Here is a 14,723-nt window from a genome sequence, read left to right on the forward strand (position 1 = left end):
TTTTTTATGCAGAGAGTGGCTAGCGTCCGGATTGCACTGTCTGAGAGTGTGGTGGAGGCAGATTCAATCGTGGCTTTCAAAAGTAAATAAGATAATTTTTAAAAATTCTTTCATGGGATGTGAGCATCGCTGGCAAGGTCAGCATTTATTGCCCATCCTTAATTGTCCTTGAGAAGTGTTTGGGATAGAAATGCAATACTGTACGAATGTGCCTCCTGGCTTGCTGTAGTCATGTGACCTCTACCATGAGGCACTCTGACAAGGGGCAGCCATTCCAAGCAATTTCAATAAAGACTCAGTATCCACCAGACTGGTGTCCTGTGAGCTTGTAACATGGTGTGAGAGTGGAACTGAGACTGAGTAGTGAAAAGCTCTTGAGAAGCACAGCTACGGAACAAAGGCCACAGGAATGGTGCAAAATGCTAAAAGCTGCTAAAAGCTAAAGGAAGTCACAGAAAAGGAACAAAGAAACAGCTGAAAGCACAGGGTAAGACAATGGCTGCAAATTTTCCTCTGCTTGGAACAGTTGTCACCTCGATCGTATGCGGTGGAAGTGAATGACCAGATATACCTTCACAACCGCAGGCACACACGCACAACTGGAGAAGCTGTTCCGTCACAGCAGGCGGCCAATCAGGAAGATGAGAACTCACCAACTGCACAGACCACAGAACAACCATCAGCCCCAGAGGTCCACAGCACCCCAACAACAGAAATAGAACAACAGTTACTGCGGCAACAAGTGACAAGGGAATGCCACTTGCCGGAGAAGGAAAATCAACCAGATGAGCAACCAGTGACAACGCACACCATTAAGAGAATGGCACAATTTAATGACTATGTGTGCAATGCATGTGCAGAGACTGACAAGAATGATGAACTACTAATGCATGAGAACAGTTGTGTGCACTTGGGTAACTTGGGCAACTCACAATGTCACTAATAATGCATGCAATTTTTTTAGTTTTTTTATATGAAAAGGGGGATGTTTGGGATAGAAATGCAATACCGTACCACTGTGCCTCCTTGCTTGCCATAGTCATGTGAGGAAAACAGGAACAGGTTACTGAGTTGGATGATGAGCCATAATCATAATGAATGGCGGAGCAGACTCAAAGGGCCAAATGGCCTACTATTGCTCCTATTTTCTATGTTTCTATGTTTCTATGACCTCTACCATGAGGTACTCTAACAAGGGGCAGCCATTACAAGCAGTTTCAATAACAAAGTGATTCTTGACAACACAGCGGCCCACTGACATCATCAGAGTGCGCCAAGATGCACACATGCGCAGCTACATCTTGCCAGGACTATGTGGCACGTGCGGATGATGACATCATCGCACAGCACCAACGTCATCACGTACCCGTGCCTGGTCCATCTTCGCACATGCACGCTAAAGTGTCATCGGATCTCCAGCCCCCCCACTCGCCTGGAGGAAGCGGCTGAATGGGAGACTTTGAGGCTGGAGCTTGATCCCCATCACTTACTCCCATCCCAATAGCCGCTCTCCCCCCTTGGCAACTCGCTCCAGACCTCGACACTTCCTCCCCTCAGCTGCTCGCTCCAGACCTCGCTGCTGCCATCTCCCCCATCCCCCGGCCGATTGTTCCCCGCTCCCATTCTCCGGCCGCTTGCTCCCTGCTTCCTCGCCACCCCCCCCCCCCCCTCCGAGCCGCTAACTCTAGGCTGCGCTGCTTCCCTCCTCTCGGTCAATCGCTCCTACAGCACCCCTTGCAGCCTGCCTTGCTACTTCGGGCGGCGCGTGGAGACTGATCAAATATGGGAGCGAGTGGCCAAGATGAGGGAAGCGGCGCGGCCCAGAGCTAGTGGGTGGGGGGGTGTGTGGGGAGCGAGCGGCTGGTGAACAGGGTGGCGCGAGCGGGGAACAATCAGCCAGGGGATTGGGGGAGGCTGGTGGTGGTGATGAGCAGCGAGGTGTGGAGCACCATTCAATCAGGGTGCCAATTCACTATCTTCCAATGGAAATTCAATCATAAAATTCCTTTTGTATTTAATAGGATTACTGGAATATTAAATGGATCTGAGGATTACAGTTAGTATCCTATAACTACATAGTAGCATATTACTGGCCTTCCATCCAACTTAATGTAAGGTTAGTTTGCTAGAAAGTTCTAGCCATAAGCATTTCCAGTGATAAATTGAGCAGAGCCATCTTTAATCCTGGCAGCTGCCTGAATGTCGCAGACACTGACGTTCCAGTTGAAGAGCCTGCATTTGCACATGTGCAAGTACTGCGCCACCTACTGGTTGTGTTTTCAGCAAACACAGCCTTTCAATAAAGACTCAGTATACAACAGACTGGTGTCCTGTGAGCTCATAAAAAGAAGGTGGTGGTGAGCTGCCTTCTTGAACCACTGCAGTCCATCTGGTGAAAGTACACCCACAGTGCTGTTAGGAAGGGAGTTCCAAGATTTTGACCCAGCGACAGTGAAGGAACAGCAATATAGTTCCAAGTCAGGTCGTGTGTGACTTGGAGGTGAACTTGCAGGTGATGGTGTTCCCACCGTCTGTTGCCCTTGTTCTTCTAGGTGGTAGAGGTCGTGGGTTTGGAAGATGCTGCCAAAGGGGGCTTGGTGAGTTGCTGCAGTGTATATGGTACACACTGCTGCCAATATCTGAGAGTAAAGATTTTCAGGGCTACAGCTAAAAGGCAGGGGAGGTTGCTCTTGCAGAGAGCAGAACAGGACACAACGGGCTGAATGGCCTCCTTCTATGCTGTAACCAATCGATAATTCTATGATCAGCGTACAAACTTTGAATCCCTTTTAGGAAAGAAAAATGTTCAGTGCAAGAGAAATCCAGTCCTCAATAAAACTGACCTGCTGCTCAATGGTGAAAGTCCTACCACTGAAATATCTGCCTCTCAAGTGTCAGCCTTGCTCAGTTAGAGTATCTTCACCTCTAAGGCACAGAGTCATTTGTTCAAGCCCAATTCAGAGACATAAGCTCGGCTGGCACCTTGGGCTGGATTTTCAACCAGGGTCAAGAACCTGACACTTATTTGATATGCAAAGGCCCTAATTGGGCCGGACACGAGTTCACTACCCAATTTGTGGTGCCGGATGGTGCCTGGAGGCAGGAACTAGTTCTGGAGGGCGATTCTCACAGGCAAATGGCAGCCATGACTAGGCCTGCTGTTGTCCTGTGGAATGGAGCAGGCAGGAGAGCAGAGGCATAACAAGAAAAACATAAGAAAGAAAATGCATAAAATAAAAAGACAAGCACAAAAGTGATGAAAGAAAATTTAGTTAAAAAAAAATCTGAATTAGTAGAGAAATGAAAATAAAAATAAAACAAACAAAAATAATGGAGAAAGAAACAAAGTGGAGAACGAGAGTGTGATTATTTTTGCAGACTTACCATGACCCGTATTCTTAGTCGGGCATGATAGGCTGAGGAGCTCATGATGGGCCCAGATAAGAAAGACTGAGAACTAATGACTCAGATAATTTTGTTGAAAATTATTGTCAAGAATGACAATTAGCCTAAAGGAGCATTAAGTGAAAGCACATGGACAAGGATTCACGTTGATAGGTCTCTGCTGTCATACTTCTTAGGATTGATTGCTACAAATATTATGCGGCTGCCGTAAAGTTGAAAACCAAAACAACTGAATATCGCTCAAGGAACACAGTCAGATTCGTAGTGTAAGTTGTTCGAAAACATTAAAACGAATATGATACTGATATCAATGAAGATTAACTATTATGGATGTTATTTAACATAGTAACGTAGAAACATAGAAAATTCATCACACAGAAGGAGGCCATTCAACTCACTGTACCTGTGTTGGCCGATAAAGAGCGATCCAGTCTATGCCCACTTTTCAGCTCTTGATCCAAGGCCCTGAAGATTACAGTCCTTCAAATGGATATGAAGTATTTTTTAAATGTGATGAGGGTTTCTTCCTCTACCACCCTTTTAGGCAATGAGTTCCAGACCCTCACCATCCTCTGGGTGAGAAATGTTTTCCTCAACTCCCCTCTGATCCTTTTGCCAATAACTCTAAATCTATGCCCCCTAGTTTTGACCTCTCTGCTAAGGGAAATAAATCCTTCCTATTCACTCGATCCAGGCCCTCATAATTTTATACACCTCAATTAAATCTCCCCTCAGTTTCCTCTGTTCCCAGGCAATCCAACCTTTCCTCACAGCTAAAATTCTGCAGTCCTGTTAACACCCTTACAAATCTCCTGTCTGGTGCGATCACATACTTCATGTAACGTGGTGACCAGAACTGTATGCAGTACTCTAGCTGTGGCCTAACTGGTGTTTTATATGGTTCCAGCATAACCCATCTGCTCTTTTCCAATACTTGAAAGATTTTGTCTGAAAAAATAGAAATGTATGTTTTTAAAGTAATCTGATATTTTAATTTCATATGAAATTTTCAATACTTATGATAAAGGAAATATGATAGCCAATTTGCACACAAGAAGGTCCCACAAACAGCAATGTGATAATGACCAGATAATTTGTCTTTTTAGGTGTTGTTGAAGGATAAATATTAGCCAGGGAGAACTTTCCTGCTCTTCTTTGAAATAGTGTCATGGGATCTTTTACATCCACCTTAGAGGGCAAACACGGCCTTGGTTTAATATCTCATCCAAACAATGGCAGCTCCCCAGTACTACACTGGAGTGTCAGCCTAGATTTTGCGCTCAAGTGCCTGGAGTGGATTTTAAAGCCACAATCATCTGACTCAGAGGCGACATTGCTACGAATGGAGCCACGGCCAACCCGATCTTTAGCATAAAGGAGGAGGAACTTTAGACTTCATCCTATTTTCTATAACCAGCTTATTTGTTAGACTCATTTTATTGCAGAGAAGTGGTTTACTTACTACAAAGTCACCCTCAGCTGCTGCAAGCTTCAATGGAGTGTAGCCATCATTGTTCACAATGTTTTCAACAAATTGATGATGTTTCTCAGACACAAGTGATGTGATGAGATCATACATGGAATACGCCTGTTCTTTTTCTGGTTGTAGAACTAATACATGAAGCACTGTATTACCTGCAGAAAAGGATTATAAATTCTAATCACAATCATAAGCAGTTTGTCTTCCAAATCAATATAATGCACGCAAGCATTCATACCTATGTAGTTTCTTCTGCCTTAGAGTGATGTTGATGGTTCGCAGCCCACATGAACTATGTGTATAAACATGAGTAGGTATGAATGTGCATTTTAAACATGAGTATGTGTGCCTGTGTTTAAAGTGAGCTCATCAATCAAACTGAAATCTTAAAACCAACTGAACTGGGTAAATTCATGGTTAATTTGCATCTACAGTATTGGCACTAATTTATACTTTTGATTCCATTTGGTTAAATCAAAAATCCTAAATTTCTCATTTCTATTGCTGAAAGCAGGGTGATTAACTGTGATTGCCAGAAGTAACATTTTGTGTGTAAATTTTATGCTATGCTAACATAATTTTGAAATGGACTTCCAAGATAAAAGTTTATGAAGAACATTTTTTTGGTGAATAACATAGCAACATAGCCACAGGAAATGGGCGAGGTCTTAAATGAACACTTCTTATCTGTATTTACCGTGGAGAAAGTCTTGGAAGCTAGTGAGTTCCATGGAGGGAATATCCTGGAGCATCTCAATATTACAAAGGAGGAGGTGTTGGAGGTTTTGAAGTGCATTAAAGTGGATAAATCTCCAGGGCCTGACCAGGTGTATCCTAGGATGCTATGGGAAGCAAGCGAGGAGATTGCTGGGGCCCTGGCAGAGATTTTTGTATCATCGTTAGCCACGGGTGAGGTACCGGAAGACTGGAGGATAGCTAATGTTGTGCATTTATTTAAGAAGGGCAGCAAGGATAAGCCAGGGAACTACAGGCCGGTGAGCCTTACATCAGTGGTGGGAAAGTTATTGGAAGGGATTCTGAGAGACAGGACTTATGTGCATTTGGAAAGGCAAGGTCTGATTAGGGATAGTCAGCATGGCTTTGTGCGTCGGAAATCATATCTCACGAATTTGATTGAGTTTTTCAAGGAGGTGGCCAAGAGGATTGACGAGGGCAGGGCAACGGACGTTGTCTACATGGACTTTAGCAAGGCCTTTGACAAGGTCCCGCATGGTAAGCTGGTCCGGAAGATTCGAACACATGGGATCCAGGGTGAGCGAGCCAATTGGATACAAAATTGGCTTGGTGACAGGAGGCAGAGGGTGGTCGTGGAGGGTTGTTTTTCAGATTGGAGGCTGGTGACCAATGGTGTGCCGCTCGGATCGGTGCTGGGCCCTCTGTTGTTTGTCATATATATTAATGACTTGGATGTGAATGTAGGGGGCATGATTAGTAAGTTTGCAGATGACACCAAAATTGGTGGTATAGTGGACAGTGAAGAAGGTTGTCTAAGGTTATAACAGGATATAGATAAACTGGGAAAGTGGACAATGGATTGGCAAATGGAATTTAACGCAGACAAGTGTTAAGTGATGCATTTTGCGAAGTTAAACCAGGGCAGGACATATACAGTGAAAGGCAGGGCCCTGGGGAGTGTTCTTGAGCAGAGAGACCTTGGGGTGCAAGTACATTGTTCCCTGAAAGTGGCAACACAGGTAGACAGGGTGGTGAAGAAGGCATATGGCATGCTTGCCTTCATCGGCCGAGGCATTGAGTACAAGAGTTGGGACCTCATGTTACAGTTGTACATAATGTTGGTTAGGCCGCACTTGGAGTACTGTGTGCAGTTCTGGACGCCGCACTACAGGAAAGATGTGATTAAGCTAGAGAGGATGCAGAAAAGATTCACAAGGATGTTGCCTGGTTTGGCGGGCTTGAGTTATAAAGAGAGATTGGATAGGCTGGGTCTGTTTTCCCTGGAGCGAAGGAGGCTAAGAGGGGACATGATAGAGGTATATAAAATTATGAGAAGCATAGATAGGGTAGATAGCCAGAGTCTGTTTCCCATGGTAGGGGTGACTAAAACTAGAGGGCATAGATGTAAGGTGAGAGGGAGGAGGTTTAAAGGGGATCAAAGGGGTAAATTTTTCACACAAACAACAGTGGGTATCTGGAATGAACTGCTAGAGGAGGTGGTGGAGGCAGGAACAGTAGCAACATTTAAGAGGCGTTTGGACAGGTACTTGAATAAGCAAGGCATGGAGGGATATGGAATTAATGCAGGCAGGTGGGATTAGTATAGATAGGCATTATGGTTGGCATGGACGCAGTGGGCCGAAGGGCCTGGTTCTATGCTGTACGACTCTGTGACTCTGTGACTCTATAACAGTTATTCTAAAATAAATACAGAAGATATTGGAGACATTCAGTAGGGCGGGCAGCATCATGGAGAGAGAAATAGAGTTAATGCTTCAGATCAATTACCTTTTGTCAGAACTGGAAGAAACTAGAGATGTAACAGTTTTTAAGTAAGTACAGAGGCAGGGAAAGGGAGGAGGGGAGGAAAGATCAAATGTCTGTGATAAGATGGAAGGCAGGAGCGATTAAATGAAAAAGGGTTGACAGTGCAGGGCAAAACAGGGTAGTAACAGGAAGTAAAGAAACAAAAAAATGGGTCTCAAGGAGGTGTAAATGGCAACAGCAGAATCATCACCAACACCAGCTGTTAGAAAAAATAAGAGCAGTGTTTATGATCTGAAGTCATTGAAATCAATGTTAAGTTCAGGAGAACTTTCTAAAATCTGAGGTTTTGTGGACTTTCTCAAGCACAACCATAATCTATTTCCTGTCATTTGCATATTCATAAAATGCATACAAGAAACCTGAAGGAGGAACTCTTAATTTGGAGTGAGATTTGAATGGGTGGAAGGTAGAGCGATTGGCAACAGGCCTGACATCAGCAGTGTCACTCCTCGGCATTCTTAATTTCTACATCTCGTTTGAATATGATCAGGGTAGCACAGTGGCGCAGTGGTTAGTACTGCAGCCTCACAGCTCCAGCGACCTGGGTTCGGTTCTGGGTATTGCCTGTGCGGATTTTGTAAGTTCTCCCTGTAACTGCATGGGTTTCCGCCCACAGCCAAAGACTTATAGGTTGATAGGTAAATACGCCATTGTAAATTGCCTGTAGTGTAGGTAGGTGGTAGGAGAATTGAAGGAAGGATGTATGGGAATATGGGATTAATGTAGGATTAGTATAAATGGGTGGTTGTTGGTCGGCACAGACTTGGTGGGTCGATGGGCCTGTTTCAGTGCTGTATCACATCATCTTGAAAACAGTGTACAATGTAAGATTTTAAAAAAAAGACTTTCAGCATTTTCTTTCTGCAGCCTCCAGAATATTTTTGTGCATCATCTGGGCTATACTGTACAAGCTGTCATGAATGGTACCGTGTATCCCATCCCCACCACCAGACAAATCAAATCAAAATACCAAGAACCAGAGATATTTACAGCACAGGGGTGGGTATTGGCTCAGTGTCTGTGCTAGCTCTTTGTACAATCCAAAACTCAGACTACTGCCATACTATCCCCAAAGCCACCTTTCTACCTCTGGTAACGTCTTTATGGTGTGGTAACGTGGTAATGTTCTGTAGATTGTTTGGGGTGAAGACCAGGATAGTCTTTTGCTCCAGAGAGAGTCAACCTCCTGTAGCAGAATCTCCATGGTTTTATCAGTAAAAGTAAGAGGTTCCCCACATTCCTGCCATCATCTTTAGAGGAATGTGCCTCTAGCCAATTTGTCTGGAGCTGTTCAGTATTTTTGCAGCAAGCACAACTTTCACCATGATAAACATTCCCTTCCCTTTCATGGCAAGTACATGCCCTTTATTCAGTGAAGCCAATCCTCTTCAGTAACAGGATAGATTTTGCCGATATTGTAAAACTCAGACTATTGTTCCAAAGTGAAATATTTTGCTATCTCATTGTATATTACCTAATAACAAACATATGAGACTATAACTCTCAACCAGCCCTAGAGCATTTCAATTCCTTCACAGACTCACAACAGCAAATACATAACATAACTGCTACTACTAGCTTCTGTTTTCAGCATTCAGATACATGCAGATGGCAGGAAACAACTTGCACTCATGTACTAGAAGATATCCAAGGAAATTCAAACATACAGACACTAAGTCAATGAAGAAATGACAGTAACAACATACATTTATTTAGCATCTTGAACGTAGAAAAATGTCCCAAGGCTTTGCACAGAGCAGGAAAGCAACAGACACCAAGCCTTTGTTTGAGAGATAGGAGATGACAGCAAAAGCTTGAAAGTGAGGAGGAAGATAGAGAGGCACAGGGGTTTAGGCACAAAGTTCTAGAGAGTAAGGGTGAGATAACTAAAGGATTGGTTGTCAATAATAATAGGAGGGATGCAAGGAGGCCAGATATAAAGGAGACATGAGAAGACATAGGGTTGGAGACAATTTCAGAGCTAGGGTATGGCTAGGCTGTGGAGAAATTTGAAGAATAGAGTTGGGGAGATGGTATAGTTCAGCGAGAACTTGGTGTTAGACAAGATGTGGATATCAGAGTTTTGGATGACTAGGAGGCTAACAAGAATTGCAATGGAGAAATTGAGTTCAGATGTGATGAAAGCATTGATAGGGACTTCCCTGAGCTAGAGGCAGAGACAGTTAATGTCATGAAGCTGAAAGTAAGCCATTTTAAGGATGATTAGAATACAGGGTTGAAAGCTCAGCTCTTGGTTGAGCAAGATATCAAAGCTGCACCCTGTCAAATTCAGCCCAAGCCATCAAGCAGTGAAAGGAATGGACTTTCCTAAATGTGTGGAGTTTGTGGCAAACATAAAAAAAAATGCCTTGGTCTTGTTGATAGAAACATAGACAAGAGGAGCAGGAGTAGGCCATTCGGCCCTTCGAGCCTGCTCCACCATTCATTATGATCATGGCTGATCATCCAACTCAATATCCTGTTCCCAATTTCTCCCCATACCCTTTGATCCCTTTTGACCCAAGAGCTATATCTAACTCGTTCTTGAAAACATACAATGTTTTGGCCTCAACTACTTTCTGTGGTAGTGAATTCCACAGGCTCACAACTCTCTGGGTGAAAAAATTTCTCCTCATCTCAGTCCTGTAAGGTTTACCCCGTATCCTTAGACTATGACCCCTGGTTCTGGACTCCCCCACCATTGGGAACATCCTTCCTGCATCTATCCTGTCAAGTCCTGTTAGAATTTTATAGGTTTCTATGAGATCCCCCCTCACTCTTCTGAACTCCAGCAAATAAAAAATGATGATTAAGTTGAAGGAAATTTGGCTCCTCGAAGACACGTAGTCTACAACTCAAGGCAGTGGTGGAAGGAGCCGAAATTACAAAAGTTGAGGGAGTATGACTTTAACAGCCACTGGCAAAGCATGGCCACCTGGTCCAGAAGGTAGCAGGTCTTGTTGCAGGATGTTGCAGAGATTAGCAGCAGCCTGCCTCGAGAACTGTTGTTTCCTCATGTACTGTTGCTCAGAGATATCCAGGAAAATTACTCTTGACCTAGAGATCTTGTGGGCTGAGTATAGTATCCCATGAGCAGCCTGCTTCATCTGCTATCTTCTAACAGGCTCACCTGCTGCTGTTCCTGGTTCTTGAGGCTGCAAGTTTTGTTCTGCTGTTCCTCAAACTTTTCCTCAATCCAAAACAATGAAACTAGAATGGCACCCATCATAGGCTGTGAGTACTTTTCAAGGTGTGGAAGGCAAAAATTAAGCAGAACAAGCTCAAAAAACCCTTGGAAATCCAAAAAATCAAAAAGCACAATGGCACATAGATCTTGATCATCTGAATGGGTGATGTACTTCATGGTCACTGTTATTTCTGGGTCAGAAAGGAATGTCTAAGAATTATTCTTTTCCTTTAAATTGACCTATGTTTTCTTTGAATCTGTTTTTCTGCCTCTACTAGATCATACGACTGTTGGTGGATGGGAATTATTGACGTTCATGTTGCAAGATGACTGGATGATGCAGACTCAGTGGAACAGCTGGTCTTTTTCTGACTCACTTTTTTATATGTTCATATTAAGAAAAGTAGTTCAGAGGCATAGATAGGTTTCATTGGATGCATATGGAAGCTGGCCTCATGACAAAAGATGATGTCACTAAGATGTTGCAGGTACATCAAGAGGAAGTGGAGGTCACTTTGGAATAGGAAAAGCCAATGCTTGAGATTTCCTGGTTTTGTTGTGGAATTCCCAAAAACTTGACCATGCAAGAGGAAGATAACATGGTCAAATATTTTGAATGCTGCAGGAAGATTAAGGAAGACAAGGAGGGATAAGATGCTGGTTACACAGTTGCATAAGATACCATTGGTTATATTGACCAAGGTGGTCTTGCCCTGATTAGGGTGCAATGCAGACTAAATGGATTCAAATAAGGAGTTGTGACAGCTGAGTCTATAGCAGGGAAATGAGGGCTTTGCAGAGGATAGAAAAGTTAGAGATAGATGGGGAGGCGGGTGGGGGGACAGACAGGGCTTTTTGAGGACAGAAGTAATTATGGCAATTTTGAATGGGAAAAGCACTAAGCCTGATAAAGTGAGCAAATAACAATACTGATAATGGTGTCAGGTAAAGTAGTTGAGTGGTCAGACATTGAGTATGAATGGAGTTGCAGACGGCAGGGGTGAATTGCTTGAGAAGTTGCAGAATGACAGGGTGTCAGACTTAGTGAGTTCTGGGGGAGTATTGAGAGCTGGCAGCTGAAGTAACTGTATGAATGATCTCAATCTTTAAATTAAGCAAGTCCTTGGCTGGGATTTTCCCCTCACTGAAAAGTCGGTGGTGAACCCGCCTCCACCTGGCCTGGGGATACAATCTGCATTTTGCGGTTCCCCAGCCTTTAATTGGTCTGAGGCGGGACTTCCACCCGCTTGAGGCAGGAAGTCCCACTTAATGGAGCTACCAGTCAATCAGCAGGTTGCAGCTCTTAGTCCAAGCAGCGTCACTGGGAGCGGTGGCCACTGCTGGGACTGCAACCCAGCCACTGCAAAGAAGATGTCGGGGAACCCGGAACAAAGGTAAATTTTTGGTAGCTCGCTGGGGATGATCGGTGGCCACTTAAGGGCCTCAATTGGCCTGGTGCGGGCAGACGGTTTTTGCCGGCGGAGGCGGGAGCGGGTCGGGAAGGGCCCCCGGAGCCTCCCACTCATTTTATGCCGCTGCCACATTCCTGCTCTTTGGGGGGTGTAAAATTTTGGCCCATGTGTTCCTTGTCTTGATGTTCAAAGTAAGGATGAAATAAATGGGGGCATGAGGAAATAGTTTGTCACAGCAAAAGGGAGGAGCATTAGTTTCTTTATTCCCCAGGATGGTCTTTGATTAGTAGCAGGATAGGTAGGGGAGGTTGACTGCACTCTATGATCTTCAACCTTTTTCCTTTCTCAAATTTTCCTCTACTCACCTCCTGCACTTACATATTTGTCAAATTTAGAATAAATTAATTTAAATTAAATTTACAGCCAAATTAAGCCACCTATCCTCAAGCGTTAGGAATTAAATTGGCCATGAGTGAATTTATGCCACATGCTATCCAAAATTAAGGCTGCTTAATTCTTCCTCCACAACAGTGCTCATATCTGTTGCTATTTCATCGACACTGTTTATGAGCTTTCAACCACACTTTATCACCTCACAGAATCGATTTCTACAATGCCATCTTGCAATTTCTCATCTTCTATCCCCTATAATCCAATTTACTTCAGAAATTCAGATTCCCATATCCTGGTCTATACACCTGCTATTTGTGTTATTACTGACCTATATCGGGTTCCTGTCCTCCAACCATTGAAATAAAAATCTTCATTCCCATCTTCAGATGCCTCCGTGCCCTCACTGCATTGGTTCTAGTCCCAGGCCTAGTGTCATACTGGCAGTAGCCACTGTTCCCAGTGGTGCTGCCGAAACTACTGAGCTGCTGGCCCTCTGATTGGCTGGTAGCTCTTGGAGGTGGGATCTCCTTCCATAAAGGGATGCCGATCCAGGCACCAGGCAGTTAATTGCCCAAGCGACACTGAATTGCACTGGGGCAGGGGCTTTGAAGGACCAAGGCGGGGTTCCCATCGTCTTTTTGGCCCGGCATCAGGACCCCTACCAGATTGACTAAATTCAATCCATTGTGAGCCCAGTTCCACAACATGTTAGAGGTTTATATTCCACTATCTAGGATTATTCTAGTTTTATTACAGAATACAATTACATCCAAGTGGGTATGTAAACCCAAGTTTGTCATTACCTACTACTGCTTCTCAGCTTATCACATCTTCTTTCCTACTCCTGCACCATGGGGCTTGGTTTGTCTTTTTTAAAAATATAAAATGAAATAGTTTCCATAGTTGTCTAACATTTCAGAACAAATAATTGTTGAACACTTTTAATCCATCTAGGCATTTTAAGAAAGTTCATAATTTTTGATTGTCAGTTATAACTCATATGGATATGTTGGGAGGAAAGGTTACATTCCTTAAAAAAAGTAATTCAGGCACAATTCTTGGAATAATTATGGAATACTTACCTAAGGAATCCTGTGCCTCTAATGGAGCACAGTGCTTAATAAGAGTTCTGACAATCTCTTCATTGCCAATGCATGCTGCAAATGACAACAAATATTCACCTGTAGATAAGAAAATATGGTCAAATACAAACACAATAACGAGTGTAAAATTGAATCAAAAACTAGTTGCACAACCATCTATGCTCATCAGTCTACAGTTTTACCAATGTTACTTCACCATAATCAAATAAAGTCCACTTAATTTTTTATAACAGAATGTAATAATTCACAAAAATGACCATTGTAAAAGACAGTTGCAATAGATTATTGTAGAGGTTTCAGAACTATTGAAAATATGTAAAAGGATTATTCTGCACTTGTCATTATTTGTTACATACCTATACTGAAGTAACAAGATGCTCCGTTGTGCCTTAAAACTTGTCAGGCAGTACCACATTAAGATCTTGACATTTCAGTCTAAATATCCTTTTAATGACATGATAAATATTAATTACTGCCAGTCAACCTCAGCTAGCACTGAAAATTAACTAATACAAGCTTGAAGTCTCACTCCTTCAATTTTAATTGTTGTTGGAGATTTAAATAGTAAATGTTTTAAATTTTCCTGTTCCTTTCTGTGAATTTTTTTCTCTATTTTTTGATACAATCTTTTTTCCCTCTCTTCATTTCTCTTTCTGTACTTGTTTTGACATTAAATTCACTCACTCTAATGTACACTTCCTTCTCAGTCCTTGTGCTGGCAATTTCACAATTCTTCAATCTGATTGTTTAAGGAGATATATGTTAGTTGCCCTGTTGACTCACATCCCAGATGCCCCATTTCCCTTGCTATCACCACACATTTGCAGCAACTTGCCATACAAAAAGTTGAAAACCTAAACATGGCCAATCCACTCACTTTCTAACCATTTCTCTGGTTAATAATTGATATCAGGGTAGATTTTTCAACTGATAGTTTGGACAGCAATCAGGGACAAGTAAATCTAATTGGAAATTCCTGTATTACTATTTTTGGCTTGGCTATACGTCCACATTATTTTATCCTCGCTCATTCATGCATGCTGCATACTAATGAATGCCTTTAGTGGGCCCACTGATTCCCTGGTGTTTGGATGGAAGTGACATCTACCAGTACTCTGCTCCTTCAGATCAGGCATTAAAGGTAAGCGGCACAGATAAACCAAATACACAAAAGCAAAGGCTATCTTTCAGGTAAGTTACTTTGGATACACTTCTCCTAG

General features: G+C 43.0%; 1 protein-coding gene across 1 annotated transcript in view; it reads right to left on the reverse strand.

Moving 5' to 3' along the window:
* Positions 1–14,723, reverse strand: part of LOC137375031 (transient receptor potential cation channel subfamily V member 6-like) — a 72,511-nt gene that overhangs the window by 28,121 nt on the left and 29,667 nt on the right. Inside the window, exons 5-6 of the mRNA XM_068041654.1 lie at positions 13,483–13,581; positions 4,868–5,040 (exon numbers count right to left, since the gene is read on the reverse strand). Coding sequence (XP_067897755.1) covers positions 4,868–5,040; positions 13,483–13,581 — 272 coding nt within the window. The remainder of the gene's footprint in view (positions 1–4,867; positions 5,041–13,482; positions 13,582–14,723) is intronic.

The sequence above is a fragment of the Heterodontus francisci genome, chromosome 11, assembly GCF_036365525.1.
Source record: "Heterodontus francisci isolate sHetFra1 chromosome 11, sHetFra1.hap1, whole genome shotgun sequence".
Lineage (NCBI taxonomy): Eukaryota > Metazoa > Chordata > Chondrichthyes > Heterodontiformes > Heterodontidae > Heterodontus > Heterodontus francisci.